This window comes from Notothenia coriiceps, unplaced genomic scaffold (assembly GCF_000735185.1).
Source record: "Notothenia coriiceps isolate Sejong01 unplaced genomic scaffold, NC01 NC01_scaffold00021396, whole genome shotgun sequence".
NCBI lineage: Eukaryota > Metazoa > Chordata > Actinopteri > Perciformes > Nototheniidae > Notothenia > Notothenia coriiceps.
Window position 1 is genome coordinate 7734 of NW_011354097.1, and position 16332 is coordinate 24065.

A 16332-nucleotide genomic window follows, 5' to 3' on the forward strand; every position below is an offset into this window, starting at 1 on the left:
TCTAGAACACGAACTCATTTTCATATTCATGAGTCTAGAACATGAAATCATTTCATTGTCATGAGTCTAGACACATGAACTCATTTTCATCTTCATGAGTCTAGAACATGAACTCATTTCAATCTGTCATGAGTCTAGACCACGAACCATTTTCATCTTCATGAGTCTAGACCGACGAACTCATTTTCATCTTCATGAGTCTAGAACATCATTTTCATTTCATGAGTCTAGAACAAATGAACTCATGTTTAATCTTCATGAAGTCTAGAACATGACTCATTTTCATCTTCATGAGTCTAGAACAAGAACGTCATTTTCATCTTCATGGTCTCACATCCTATGAGACAATGTCATTTTCAGGATGTAAGTTTTACAGGAGTTCACTTCAATCTGTTTCATAAGAGTAAGTTCTATATCACTTGTCATCGTGTCATTTTCATCAGTATGCGTCTAACCAGGTAAAGTCTTATTATATATACTATACAAAAGAATTACTCACTAGTACTTCCAAGAGTTTCGACACATTTCCACGTCGATCAAACTACTGAAAACATATGACGTCCATTTTCGTACCACCTAATGAGGTCCACTTTTGCCCAGACAAATTAAAAAATAACACTTCTACTCTTTACTGCATGAGTCGTTCAGTCTGAATAAATCCTGTGTTTCTTCTTACGTAGTCCTACTTTCAAATTAAAGTAGGTAATCTAGGGAGGAAGCAAAAGTCAAAAGTACTCTTTTTAATAAAGGTCTAGTAAAAATAAGACCTATTTACGGAAACCTATTTGAGAATTAATGTGAGAAATGCTACTGTGGAAGCACGGTTTGATAAGCTACTTCAGTGGAGAGTCCTATTGAAACCGAGAGACCCAAATATTTAGTCTCTAATCCACTCTGATTAATGTCCGGGACAATTTGGTTTGTGGGTGTTAACCCGGTATTACGCACAGTAATTATCAGGCATTTGCTGCAATCTCCGTTACCCCAGGTCGACACAAGGGGTGGGGGATGAGGAGAACAATCGTATCGTGGACGAAACGAGGGTACTCAGTCCTTTGACGTCGCTACTTTCGTACGGGTTTTACTTTGACTGGCTCTCGGAACAATCTTAAATTTTTTCGTACGTCGGACACTACTAAATTGAGACGCCGATTATCTCCTCGAAACACAAACAAGGGAAAGAAGCTCGCGTTGGAGATCGACCGTTGAAAAGACGAAGTCTGTGCTTGTACTAAAGAAGTGACAAACTATCTCTAATGAGACTATTTTTGTACCTTTGGTCTAAAACTTTGAACCTTCACTTTGACACTCTTTTCAGTGTATAGTAGTGCATGACGCGTTGAAGAATCCTGAGGAAATAGTGTTTGGTCCACAGTCTGCAAAGAAAGTCAAAACTACTTTCGACACAAACGACACCAGACGACCCCGTAAACTACTTAGTGCCTAATCCACATATATCTTTCGATTCGAGATTTTTCGAGTTCACCCGCTATTTCCTTGATGTCGTGCAGGTGTGGGAACAACTGAAGTCCAGTCGCCTGGGCGATCGATTTCCACCGATTACAACCCGATATATTCCTGATGCTCGTGCGCAGGTGTACTGAAGTCGCCGGTGGTAGCGATTCGAATTTTCCACATGTGACGACCCGATATTCTCTTGATGTCGTTGTCAGTGTACTGAAGTGCAGGTGGGTGCGAGATCCGATTTCCACCGATTACAACCCCGAATATTTCCTTTCGATTACGTGCCAGTGTAACTGAAGTGCAGGTCGGCGATTCGATGTCCACCGACCCTTACAACGCCGAATATCCTCCTTAGATGTCGTGCCAGTGTACTAAGATCAGTGGTCTTTTACTCAAGAACAAGATCTGAGTACTTCTAATTTTACTCAAGCACAATAAGTACTTCTCCAACCTCTGCCGTGCTGTAGTTCCTTTATATTCCAACATTAGCCACCTTTAGCTTAGCGGTGGTGACGAGAAGTCATGTGACAATTTTGGTTACACAGACAATTGCTATTTGAGATTTTCTGAAGTGTACTCACAAACTCGGTGATGGGGTCTCCGGTCAGCGGGGCGTAGAAGATCTTGTACTGCCTGACGGGACCCTCGGCGTGATCCCATCCGATGGTCAGAGTGCTGGTGGTGGCGTCATAAACTCGCATGTTCCTGGGACCGCCTCGAGGCACTGCAGCAGCAATAATCATAATACACTTTATTTGTATATATATATATATATATATATTTCATGCACAAAGCAGCCCAAAGTGCTGCAGGTTTTTATAGAAATGGATCAGGACAAAAAGTGAGAGAATCTTTTGTTCCTGAAACTTTCAGAATCTCTTTCCACAGAGGGGACACATGTTGATGTAGAAGAGACATGAAGAAGAGGGGACACATGTTGATGTAGAAGAGACATGAAGAAGAGGGGACACATGTTGATGTAGAAGAGACATGGAGAAGAAGAGGGGACACACGTTGATGTAGAAGAGACATGAAGAAGAGGGGACACATGTTGATGTAGAAGAGACATGGAGAAGAGGGGACACATGTTGATGTAGAAGAGACATGAAGAAATGGATGTTGCATAATAGGTGACTTTTAAAGGATTGACTCTTACGTAAACATGCATATGACTCAGTGTGGATGTTAACAATAATCAGCATGAGTCAGATTGTACTCACGTGTTTTGCCGTTGCCTCTGATTGGAGATCCCTCTCCGTCAGCGTACAGAGCGGAGACGTTGACAGAGTAAGGAGTGTCTGGGATCAGGTTATCCAGGAAGGCGTTGGTCACACCTCCAGGAACCAGGACCTTAGAGGAGAAGAAACCCAAGGGTCAAAGAAATATCCAGACATAGGGCTGAGATGGAGCTCCCTGGTTGGTGTAAGCCTCAGACGATGGAGGTTTTATGGGTAATGGGTTTTTAAGTCAACTTGAAAGATCCATTGAGAAGGTATTCAGAACTTTGATTAGAACAATCTTTCTAAAATGTTCAAATCAAGCTCTAATGTTTAAATAAAGTAAAAACAATCTGGACAATAAGTATTTTAACTTCTGACTTTTGTTGTCTACACTTTCCTTATTTATTCATTACTTTCGGTACTAAATGTTTCTCCAGTGTTTATTGCTCAGAAATCTGGACAACATAGAGAGAAATAAGGATTTTCACTTATGAATGTTTTAGATGTGATAGTCACCTCCACTAACTAGGTTTTGTTTTTGATATTATATCGTCTGTCTTCAATAAAGCTCCCACAACTTCTGTAAAACATTCCCCAGTCATGGATAGTCTGTGTTTGACTTCCCAGAAAATTCAATCTGATTTGTTTTCAGTTCAATTTGCTGGTTTGTTCTTTTGTGAGATGCATTTTTGCAGTGTTTGGAAAAACGACAGGCCCAATTTTCATTGAATTTGGTGGAACGGTTTTGCATTGGAGAAGACACAACCCAATATATTTGGAGAAGATACTGCTTGTGGAGAGGTGTCTCAGAGAACTCTTCTGGCTAACTGTGGATCCCAAACATTATGGAAAAGTTGCTATCCTTGTATTCTGTCACATCTCAACAGCGCCTGACATGCATTACATAGCGATCTGGCAGTGATCGTGTACATAATGACCTCACTGCTCATCCCACAAACATGCATCCCGCTGCCAGAGTATTCCTGAAACACTAACAAAGGCCCGGGAGGTTAAACGCAAAACAAATCGTTCATTCAGTGAGTGGACTGACGGATAAACAGAGTCTGCGAGGAAGCGGCTGGAGAGCGGGTTCAGACACGAGTTTTCTGACAACAAGGACCGTCTCTTGTCCCGGGGATTATCACGGCATTTATCCCCTGTTACTGAAAATGCGAGGTTACATCATGGGAAATATATCTGGTGGTTGAACTCGAGGCCACCCTCATTTGGAGCTTTTGTTTTGGTTATAGAAAATATCTCAAAGGGTTTTCGGAGCGATGATGATGTTCTCATGATGATGCTCAGTGATGATGTGGTTGAGATACCACAACTGGTAGCTCATAAACTGCTGCTGGCCGCGGTTCAAATCCCTCCACGCATAAGTCCATTGGCTTCTGAACAAGATGAATTGTGTTTGATTGGATGTGTAGTAATTTCCTGAAGGCAGAGCTGCTGAGATGTAGCTCCCTGACTGAGGTAATGGAGCCGAAGAATCCCAGTTTTTATGAGTAATAATGAGTTTTTAAAAGGGGTCAAGTTTACTGTGTTAACAAGTGGACTTGAAGGATCCACTGAGACGATACTTGAGAGTACACTTTGTCTAAAAAGCTCCAAGTTGGGCTGTGATGTTGGCCAATTAAAAATAACTGATGGATAGCTTCTAGAATACGTTGTCCACCCTCTACTTACTTAAAAATCAGTTTGCTTAAACTAACTTTGGGTACTAATTGTAGGTCTAATGTGTCTCCAGTGACGCAAACACAAAACCAGCTCAATAAAGAAATGGCTTGTGTTGTAAAACTTGATCTAAACCCCATTCCATATCTTTGGGACTAGCTGAAACTCCTACTAATGGCCAGGCCTTAACGCCTCACGTCGCTGTTAGACCTCACTGAAGTTGTTGTGTCTGATGGGAACAAATCCCTGCAGCCAACATCTGGAACAAAGCCTGAAACCAGGAGAGTTGAGACTTGATGCCCATGTTGTTGGAATTACATGGTCTACTATCACATGTGGTGCATCTAAGAGCTTCCACATGGTTTTGGCCGTATTGTGCTGAACCGTGGAAATGTTTTGGGCTATTTCTACTCAGGTGGAACTCATGCAATGCAACCAAGCATGGATTTTCTCTTTTAAAGTAGCCCTATCTCCTCATACTATCTACAGATTATGAATTCCTCTGTTTGAACACGGCATATTTGACATCTGTTGTGTGAAATGAGGCTCAATTAGACTGAATTATCATCGGACATCTTTCCTGAGCTCATATCTGTGTCTCTGCCAAACCAACCAGACCAAAACAGCATCAAAGTTAATTAAAATAAAACAGAACAGAAGTGAAAATAGATAGAGGAAGCGGTGAGGACAGGGGAACAATAAACAACTCTCTGTGTTGACCATGCAGATGATATACTGTAATATTAGCTTCACCGCGTCGTCAAACAGATGCTAATCATCACCAAATTAGATTACAGCCTTATGGCTCCAACATCTCCAACCAAAGAAGCTTCCTCTGATGAAAGTCACAGATGTGAACGTCATGCATTGTTTTCAAACTTTTCCCCAGAGCTCAGACTCTTCCTGTTGTAATAAAACCCTCTTTTGACTCCAGATTATGCACTGCTGCGTGAAATCAGTGCTGATGGAGGGAAAAAGCTGACAAGTCATGATTTCCATATTTACCAGCATCGCTGTAATAACTGCTGCTCTAACATCTGTGCAACATCAACTTGATGAAACATAAAAATAGAAATATAGCCAACATTTACAAGCTTAGAATATACAGAACCATTTCTCACTGTTTGATCAGATGTGGAGAACAGATGGATTCAACTTTATTATAACTTTTCCAACAACTGAATACATGCAACCCGAGTTCAGGGACACAGTTTAATGGAAACTAGCTGTACAAAAAGTATCCAGAGGTGGGAAAATCCAAGAGCTACAAGTCTGAAGTCAAGTAGGTCACAAGTCAAGACCCAAATCAAGAGCCACATTAGGAACCAAGTCATGACAAGCGAACCTCAAGAACCAGGTCAAGGACTACAAGTATAACGTCAAGTCGTACGTTTATTAAGATAAGACCAACAAGCCCTAAGACAAAGACCCAGTTAAGACTATATCATCTGAAGAAGAGAATAAAGTCAAGGCAAACATGTCCCAAGTCAAGAATTAAATCCAGCCAACAAGTCAAGACTACAGAGTTTTAGGTCAAAGCAAACAGGTCCCAAGAAAACAAGACTATAGAGTCTTAGGTCAAGAACATAGCCTAAGCTAACAAGTCCAAAGTCAAGACTCTCAATTAAATGCAAAGTCATGACTAACACGTCTCGAATCAACACTACAGATTCTCAGTGCAAGAACGTGAACAGGTCCCAAGTCCGAAGACTAGAGAGTCTTAAGTGAAGAAGAAAGTCTAAGCCAACAAGTCCCAAGTCAAGACTACAGACTCTGAAGTCAAAAACAAACTCAAGGCTAACAAGTCCACACTACACAAGAACAATGTCATGGTGAACAGGTCCCAAGTCCGACGACGAGAGAGTCTTGAGTGAAGAAGAAAGTAAAGGCCAACAGGTTCCAAGAAAAGAAGAGTATAGAATCTAGAGTCAAGAACATAGCCTTGGCTTACAAGTCCAAAGTCAAGACTAGATTCTCAATTCAATGCAAAGTTATGGCACCACAGATTCTCAGTGCAAGAGGGTGAACAGGTCCCGACGGCTAGAGAGTCTCAAGTGAAGAAGAAAGTCAAGAAAAACCAACGAGCCTGAGACAAAGTCAGATCCCACGTTACAAGGCACACTTTTTAAAAGTATTAGGCCTTTTTAGAACTAAATTAACAATTTATTGAAAGAACAAAAGGAAAATTAATCGTGAGATGATCTGATAATAACCATTAGTCATCACTTTATCCGTCATGAAATCTCCTTTATCTCAGAACAAGCAGGACAAGAGCTGCTTGTGGGATGAGATCATTCCACTTCATTATAATCCCCATTAAAATCATCTTATCTCAACAATTTCCTGGATCCACATCACAACCAGCGAGGGTCGACCCTTTAAGAGTTTGCAATCAAAAAATAAATCTTATCTCACTCGCAGATTTTTAAATAAAAGCTTGTCAGTTATTGGTCTTTGTATTTATGGCTGTAATCCTTTGAGAGCAGAGACGGTCATCTCAGGGGAAAGCACCTCTTCCTCCCACGTCAGGCGGATTCTGGGACGCCAATGAGAGTCTGTGTTTTTACAGCCTGCAGAGAGAGAGCAACTCACCGACCCCGGGGCTCTTTTATTTGACATTTAGAGGAATATATCCATAGGCAGATTTTGCGGAGGGGGGGGGGGCGCAGGCAGGGGGGGAATCGAACTACGTCGAAAACTGTTCCAATATAAATATTTCGTATATCAATATTTTAATAAGGTAGGACACTGGTTAATAATATTGTAGCGTGTTCAAGTAACCAAGGGATATAGTTATCAAATAAGTATAAGATGCGCACAGTTTTGATAAGTTGTACAGTTATGTAATGCACTGTTGTTGGGGGGAGAGACCGCCCCTTCCCTATGAGTGTGTGTGTACGGCGGGCATGAGGCGTGCATGACGGGACGAGTTGTGTTCGTATGTGGAAAAGTCATACTCAGTGCGGTGAGCGCTGGCTTTATTGCTACTGTATCCGTAGCACCCCACGCAATAGTTGTCCGTAAAAAAGGTTTGCCCCCCCAAGCGCAAATGTCAAACTCCGCCTATGAATATATCCACAACTTGAAGGGTTTGAAAGACATCAACTGTTCACAGATATGACAGATTGGACAGTTTCCACGGTAACATCCATGAGTTGACGTTGATCTGTGGGCAGTTGTATTTGTCTTACCGGAGTACTGACCCTCAAATAGGTCTCAATCTTAAATTGTTCCTTGTTTTTCTTTGTCATCGGCTTTTTGTTATAAGCACTAGACATTTTGTCTTGTTACTGCATTTGGGTCCTGCCTTACCCCAACATCCTGACACTTTATTAAATATAACAAAAGACAAACTTTGCCCATGAATCATGTATCAGTTCCTCTTAAGCATGTCCTCCACTAACGACGGTCTGTGTTTTGTACAGCCCGCAGAGAGAGAGAGAGTAACTCACCGACTCGGGGGCTCTGGATCCGGTCAGGGATCTGTACGCCACCTTGTACTGCTGCACCTGGCCTGAAGCCGCCTCCCAGCGCACGTTCAGGCTGTTTGCGGTGGGGTTGTACACCTGGATGTTCCTGGGTGGCGTACGTGGAACTGCAAAGGGGTCACAAAGGTTATGAGAAAGTGGAATGAGGAAGGAGGACTCTCTTCACTTAGCAACCAAACATACAAACAAAGGGTTTGTTCCAAGTTATATCCACTTTAGGAGCCGGAAAGCGACAGCTAAGGTTGATGGATTTACAAACAAGTTCCTGAAAATGTCCCGGTTGGAACGTTCAGAGCTAAACAGAAATGTAGGGAATGCAAAGAGGATTAGTCGGTTTATGTTTTGCATTTTTAAGAAGCTGCAATTTGAAATTTCGGCTGGTAAAAACAAAACAGCCTCTCTGTATGATGCATTTTAGAAACGTTTGGCTTCTTCAAAGTCTATGAAAGACTCTTACAATCGCTCGGCTTATTGAGAGACAGGTTCACAGTAATGTAAACGCAAAAACAAAATTCCTCAAAGGTCAGAACCTCGGTGAGCCTTATTAAAGAAATAAATCTGATTCCGTCTTCTACTTAGTTCTCTATTGGAATAACCTTCCAAAACCTCTGGCGTCCATCAAGAAAAAAAGGCATTTAATGAAGGAATAAATGGTCTAAATGGATGCAATGCATCACAGTCAGTCTGGACGCGCTGCTGAGTGCAGCCTATGAGTGTGTCTATGTGGAGGACGTGTAGAGAGAAGTAGCACAGTTCTGGGTTTATGCAAAAGCCCTTAGCTTGCCTGTTAAACCAAACCAGATGTGCATATCCCCCTGGTATTTGGAGCTTTACCTAATAAAACAGAACTAGATGCAGTAGGTAGATTTCAACAGAGCCTCCACCTCCTCAATAAAGACTTTCCCCCTAATGTTGGATCACCACGTCGTCATTTAATACCTTTAAATACAGAGGACAGAGTCTGTCTAAATGTTTGACTTCTATCATCCAAACACAAAATTGCCTTCTTTCCTCCAGAGAGATTATGTAATCTTGATTTAATTCTCTTTATTGTATAGCAGCATTCAGCAATTATTTTCCTCCACAGTGTTGGCCAGGAACAGTGATTTTTGTTCAGATAAAATGTGACAAATTCCTCCTGGGACAGAAACAGTAACAGTGGACTGAGTTACTGCTAATAAAAAGGTCCTTAACGTCACACAGAGGCTGTGATGGACTGACTCACCGGGAGCTCACCTGCCAACACGCAGACGTAACATGTGACCTTATCAAGTTCAGACTGACCTTCCTGCCACTCTGGAGGAATCAAAAACACTCATTTGCTAAGCGTGGAGTTGGCCTTCAGACCCATTTAACGCAGCATTGGTTTCTTGACAACATTGGTTCATATTTGAACTATAGCAAGAAGACCATCCTGATTGAGAGAATCTAGCCTAAAACCTTTGGAGAATAAAGAATGGTTTAGTGACTAATGCTCCAATAACAAAGTCGCCAAGAGGCTAAATGAGGCACTACACATCTATAGTCGTTGTGGTTTTCGAACTTCAAGAGCTTTCACCAGGAGGAATCCAAGATCAGAACATCTGCTCTTTAAACTTCATCTTAAATACATGTGAAAAGTGACATGGGAAAAGATGTAATATCCAATCTACTTTGTAGTATTACTTTTCCTTGTAGCCTGTTTCCTCTAGGGCCAACACAAACTGAGAGATGCCGTAAAGTTCCTACTATTACACACAACCTCTAAACCTGTATCTTACCCTATAATGGGCTGCAACTCAACGACAGGTCCACATATTTAGACTGCTTTAATGCGAACTAGACAAAAATATACCCTAACCCAAGCCATGGGGAACATACTTCAACCCAAACCATTTAGAATAATACATCCATAACTTTAGGGGTTTAACGCACCAAAAACTGATTGTACAGTTTAACAGTAACATTCATGATCTTACATTGGAAGCCAGATCTGGCTATTGTGGGCAAATGCATTTTTTTCCCCTGCAGTTCTCGCCCTCAAATATGTCGCAATCATAACCTCAAAAATTTGAATTGTCTACAAAACCGACTTGTATAAAACAAAAGGCATTCAATTACAATACATGTAGTCAATAAAGCCTCTGAATGATCCCCACAAGAAGAGAAGCATTCAGGCTTGTGTTTGCATGCTGGAGTCGTGTTTCCCTCACAGCTTCCCAATTAAATAAAACCCCAGGATGCATTTCTGCTGACTGGGCATGGCAGGCTGTCTGGCCAAAAAGAAAACCATCAGAGCGGGACATCAAACCACCCAGGAGACTCTTCAAAACACCAAATATTCCTCCATGCAGACTTTCCAACAGGAGCTGAAACGTTCCACATTATCTCTGCTGGAAGTTCTGCTATCAATCACTGAGCAGCTTCTCTTTTGTTCCATCCTCCCTTCCTGATTTAGGAGGTTTGGCTCTTTCTACAGTAGTTTTTTCCACTCAGGGATCACCTGGGATAGACTGTTTGTCTATAAAGATGTTTCTGCTGTCAGACTTTGCTGAAAAACAACGTTAAAAAACGACGAGTGAACTCTGGCCAGGAGCAGCAGACTCAGGTTCACTTCAGGAAAACACTCAACGGTTATCGTGGATGCTTTAGTGCATTGACATTTATTTTAGCAAGGGAGTGACTGCTCTGTTTCTCTTCAGTCCTGATGCTGGCAGCTGCTCAGTAAAAAGTGACATCTGACCTTTTCCTCACTGCAGGAGGGAGGTGGTTAAAAGGGAAACTCCAAGAAGTCCAACACCATTTAAAAAAAACAACAAGAGCCAACAATCAAAAATAAGCATGTTGACCTCGTTTTGTACCTCCACTATCCAGTGTCCACTATATCCCAAGTCTACAGTACAAATATGCTTTTTAAATATCATTACCAATGAAGAAGTATCATTTTCTAGACGTTTACACATTTACAGCAGCAGATGTCTTCCCACTAAGTCTGTTTATAGTGCGTTAATTAAGTCGAAAACAGCCCTAAAGTGTTGAAGGAGTTTAATTTGGTTTATAGAGTTTTTATCTTGCGCTTTACCACAATAGAAAAAATAAAGTCCTGATAATTGAAACTGCAGAAAAGGACGGCAAGCTAGAATATTTGTAAATTGCCAGAAAGTGGTTTCACAGTATTTCATAATAAGGAGGAAAAGAAAGAATAAATGAAAACCTGACGGGGCCTGAGACTAAATAAATAGGAATAAGCTGCATTTGAAAACATATTTGTACCAGCAAGAGAAATGTGTTTTTTATGTCCTGTTTTTATTTCATGTTTCTCTTTAGCGAGAGAAAACAGTCCAAAGATGAGGAATGAATAAAGTTTTATATTTTCTGAGAGTTGAATTTCTAAAAGCAGATGCTTTTTTTCTTCTGATCAGGCCATCCATGTGTTACATGACTTTATTCCTTTAACACGTTTTAGATTTCCTTTTAAAAGAAGAGTGAGTTTCTCTCCTGACATCTTTACTGCAGAAATATAAACTTCTAATTAAAAAAAGGCGCCCCAGATTTTTCTTTTGTCTATTTTTTGAGAGTCTTTCATCCCTAATTATTCATAACTGTCATAAAGGTTTGCACCAGGGTCTTCAGCTGCAGGGTTTAATCACATACAGTACATTACATTTAAGTCATTACATTTTTTCTCTAAAGTGACTCACAATAAATACTGTAAACCATGAAGATACAAATTCAGAACAGAAACCAACCCGGAGTTCCTCAAGGCTCCATCCTGGGGCCCCTTTTCTTTTCCATCTACATGTTCACACTGGCTCCGATTATCATACAAATAATAATAATAATAATAATACTAATAATACTACCTGGGATTTGTATAGCACTTTTCCTAATGCTCAAAGATGCTTAAAATAATGGAAAACAGTTCGGAAAGTTTGAAGACTTACGTGTTTTCCCGTCATCAGACTGGCGGATTCCCTCCCCCTCGGGGTAAACAGGGACGACGGTCACGGTGTAGGGAGTGTCCGACAACAGGTTCTTCAGGAAGGTGTTGGTGGTACCGCCTGTGACCTGCTCCTGCTCACACACACACACACACACACACACACACATATATGAACAATCCACATTATCTCGGATGTGATTTCTGGGAGTTTAATGAAAATTCAGCATGCTCGGATTACCGAAGGTAGAATTGATCTGAATCGGATAACAATACGTTATTATTTTTTCATCCTGGGGTTAATTTGGTTTTTCTTTTAAATAATGTAAATCACAATATTGACAACTGTGTTTTAGTATAATTCAGATATTCATGCTGAATTGCAAAGATTAATAGGGTTTGGTTGTTGATTGTGACGTAAGTCTTACTGCCAGTCTATGTCAAAATCAATTACTGACACTTACTGTATTTCCACACTTCAATTACATTTCTTAATCTGTATATTAATATTGTATATTCAATAAGGGATACTCTAGGTATACATATTTCACTGTTGATACGTATATATTTTAAGTGCAATGCTTGTCTAAACTCCATGCTGCTGTGGCGAAGGAATTTTCCCAAACTCGTATCCATAAAAGTATACCTTCTATCGTCTCTTAAATCTGCAAGTTCAACTTCCTGTGTTTATAGAACAGGAAGTGGTCCTGATGTCTCACCATGTCCTCGGCTCCTCCGGATGAAGGGACGTAGAAGATGCGATACTGCCGGACGTTTCCCTCCGCCGGCTCCCAGCGGACCTTCAGAGAACTGGTGGTGGGATCAGAGACCTGCAGACTCTTCACCCCGCCCAGAGCCTCTGTCAACACACACAGAGAAACATCCGTCAACTTCCTGTTTGAGTTACAGCCGCTAACAAATTACTCTCCGTTTGACCTCGTCACATCAGCAACAGATGGAGCCTGCAAGCAAGCGTCAATCACAGGAAGGTGACATCTGCTTATTTTCAAGATATTTTTCATTGGTTAAATAAACTTCCTTGTTCTGTAATTACACCAGATTATCTCATATGCACTTTATTAAAGGTCTCCTATTTTACTATTTTCAGGCATATATTATAGGTCTCAGATATATAAAAAGGTAGCCCACATTTCCGATATTACGTCATGACCGCAGCAAATCTGGATCAGCTCCGTTGAACCCCCGTTTTAAGAGATTTGGGTACGGAGGAAAAGAGAGGGGTTTGTTTTCTGACACGCCGGGGACATATATGTATAAGAGACATCAAAAAGTGCATTTTCCATGATAGGAGACCTTTAAGGCAAGGATGTTGCATTTTTCTACCACAATTAATAAACAAAGAAATCAGAATAAATTATTTATCCTGGGGGAAATTGTGTTTAATGAGTTGCTCTATTTTAAAATTAAATGAAAAAAATATAGATAGATATATTGTAAAAATGAACCGAGGTGGAAGTAATAATATGCAAGAATAAAATCTAAATAAAATCTAATAATTAAAATTTAAAAAATGTAATAAATATATTAAAATAAACAGAAAAGTTGAAGCAGTAAAAAGATAAGATCAAATAAAATACAACTATTTATATAAACATCAGAATTTAAATAAAATGTTCAATTTCTTTAAATAAATGACAAATATTTATATAAAATAAAACACTCACTTGTCTTCCCGTTCTCTGAGTCTCGTTTCCCCTCCATGTCGGCGTAGATGGGCACCAGGGTCACTTTGTAATCGGTGTCGGGCTTCAGGTCTCTCAGCACCGTGTTGGTCGACATGCCGGATACCGGAGTCTGAAGAGGACAAAAAACACATTTGTGAAAGTTGGGAAATGTTGGAAAAATCTACTTTTAACACCGTCTGACAATTGACTTCCCTATTTGATATATCCCTTCTTTAATGAAGAGATCATTATAACACCGACCATGCTCTCTGCTAGTTGATCCAGTTGTGTGCGGATCTACTGGTTTTCTGTAGCAGAAGTTCCTAATCCTTTAAAACTACAATGAAACAATACTAAAAACTAATACAAAAGTAGTTTCACCAGGTGTATCTCATTCTCTTATAGAAGCTATTCCCAAAACTATGAATGAAGTATTGATTATTATCATCACTTTCAAATGTTCTTTCCATATTGAGAAAGATCCTGAGGTTCAAGCCTTTATTTAACCAGTTCCCGTTGAGATCATTGATCTATTTTTCAAGGGAGACCTGCACGTTCAGGTTCATTAGAAAGCTTGAGAACATCCACTAAATGGATCTATTAATGAGGTTCTAGTAAGCTACAATAATGTTGTTTTAGTAACTAGTAAAATAGTAAACTAATAACTGAGACAATTAAAGAAATGTATAACGTCATTAAATGAAAAAATATTGTGTGTTCTGTAGAAACTACTTGGACAAAGAAAGGAAATAAAAAGCACAAATTATGTCAGTTTAAGATGGACCCAATGGATTTATGTTGCAGCAATAGCTAGTCTTTCAAAACAGTAAAACATTTTTAAATTGTAGCTATCACCAGGTGTGTGAACTCTCTGGTCGTTCCATCCTCTTGTGAAAGCAACTGATAGAAAACTGATAGATGGATAGATATGATATGAAATGTAGTGAGCATTGATAATGAAACGCACCATGCTCTCCGCTCCCCCCCCTGTGGGGACGTAGATGATCTGATACTGCCTCACGTCGCCCTCCGCCGGCTCCCAGCGGACCCTCAGAGAGTTGGTGGTCGGGTCGCTCACCTGCAGGTTCTTCACTCCTCCCAGAGGCTCTGGATATAAAAAACGCATTACAGTTAATCCTCTCCGTTAGCTTTACCCCGTGTGGGCGGGTTTCCCCTCATCATCCTGTCCAGATGTCTCAGAGTCTTATCAATCACAGAGGAGTGTATGAAACTCTCTGAGCCAAAAACATCCTCATTCAAACTAATTCACGCTTAAAGGAATTTCTCCATTGGAACACAAACTGCTGCAAATAATCCCTGTCCGAATTTAATTCCATATTTGGTTCCTTTCTATTTCTATTTAAATACTGCTATATTTTACTATATTTTTAAAATATTTTTTAATGTTTTTATAGTTTTCTTAAAATAGTTCTCTATCTGTCTTTTTATTTTTGTTTAACTTTTATGTATGCACCATGACATCAAGTCAAATTCCTCACGTGTCAACCTATCTGGTGATAAACCCGTTTCTGATTTACATGGTGAACAAACAAACAAACAAACAAACAAACAAGAGGGGCAAATAATAAAGTAAAAATGTGATAAATAGCAGTAGGCTGCGATGGGTTAGGGGTCAAAGGCCGTGGTGAACAGGTGAGTTTTGAATAAAGACTTGAAGATATCAAGGGAAGCAGCATTGCGGATCTGAAGTGAGTGAATTTTCTCCGTCAGCTTTAATCTGCAGGGTGCCCCGTGTGGGCGGGTTTCCCCTCATCATCCTGTCCAGATGTCTCAGATACTGGCCAATCACAGAGGAGTGTCCGAAACTCTCGGAGCCAAAAACATCCTAATTAAAAGGAATTCACACTTAAAGGAATTTCTCCATGGGAAGAAAAACTGCTGCAAATTATGCTTAAAGCTTTAGTTTCATCCTGCAGGGTGCACCAGATGGGTGGGTTCACCACATGAGGAGGGTCCAGATGGATCAGGAATCTCTCTGGCTCTCATTACGTTCTTTTGTGAGCCACGAATTTCCAAATAAACAACGTCTGTATTCTCACCCTCCAACTTTTTTGCATGTTTCAGGAAATTAAATACACGCTTCACATTCACTGGCTGCTTCTCGATGGACTTCCTGTTTGAGGCGGCCTGTGGTCTTTTAAGTACTCTGAATAAAAACGTTCCTCAAAAGGCATGTTATTGTAGGAAACGCTGTGTCCTGCAGAGATCGATAAAAAAACTGAGGAGTCAAGAAAAACTGCAACAACCACAAGTTAAAAGATTTATAACTACCAGCTATTCTGTTAGAAATACATCAGACACGTTTTTACAAAGGCAAACACATGGCCATGCATAGAGACACTACATACTGATATACACCTGGACATCAGCAGGAGAGGACTCTTTAAAGTAGAGACACTACATACTGATATACACCTGAACATCAGCAGGAGAGGACTCTTTAAAGTAGAGACACTACATACTGATATACACCTGAACATCAGCAGGAGAGGACTCTTTAAAGTAGAGACACTACATACTGATATACACCTGAACATCAGCAGGAGAGGACTCTTTAAAGTAGAGACACTACATACTGATATACACCTGAACATCAGCAGGAGAGGACTCTTTAAAGTAGAGACACTACATACTGATATACACCTGAACATCAGCAGGAGAGGACTCTTTAAAGTAGAGACACTACATACTGATATACACCTGAACATCAGCAGGAGAGGACTCTTTAAAGTAGAGACACTACATACTGATATACACCTGGACATCAGCAGGAGAGGACTCTTTAAAGTAGAGACACTACATACTGATATACACCTGAACATCAGCAGGAGAGGACTCTTTAAAGTAGNAGACACTGC

The 16332-nt window shown here is 40.4% G+C and overlaps 1 protein-coding gene across 1 annotated transcript in view; it reads right to left on the minus strand.

The window, feature by feature from the left end:
* Window positions 1-16332, minus strand: part of LOC104953254 (collagen alpha-1(XII) chain-like) — a gene marked incomplete at its 5' end in the record, with an annotated part of 30915 nt that overhangs the window by 7069 nt on the left and 7514 nt on the right. Inside the window, 7 exons of the mRNA XM_010780172.1 lie at window positions 2042-2188; window positions 2685-2814; window positions 7814-7956; window positions 11773-11902; window positions 12488-12627; window positions 13454-13583; window positions 14421-14560. Coding sequence (XP_010778474.1) covers window positions 2042-2188; window positions 2685-2814; window positions 7814-7956; window positions 11773-11902; window positions 12488-12627; window positions 13454-13583; window positions 14421-14560 — 960 coding nt within the window. The remainder of the gene's footprint in view (window positions 1-2041; window positions 2189-2684; window positions 2815-7813; window positions 7957-11772; window positions 11903-12487; window positions 12628-13453; window positions 13584-14420; window positions 14561-16332) is intronic.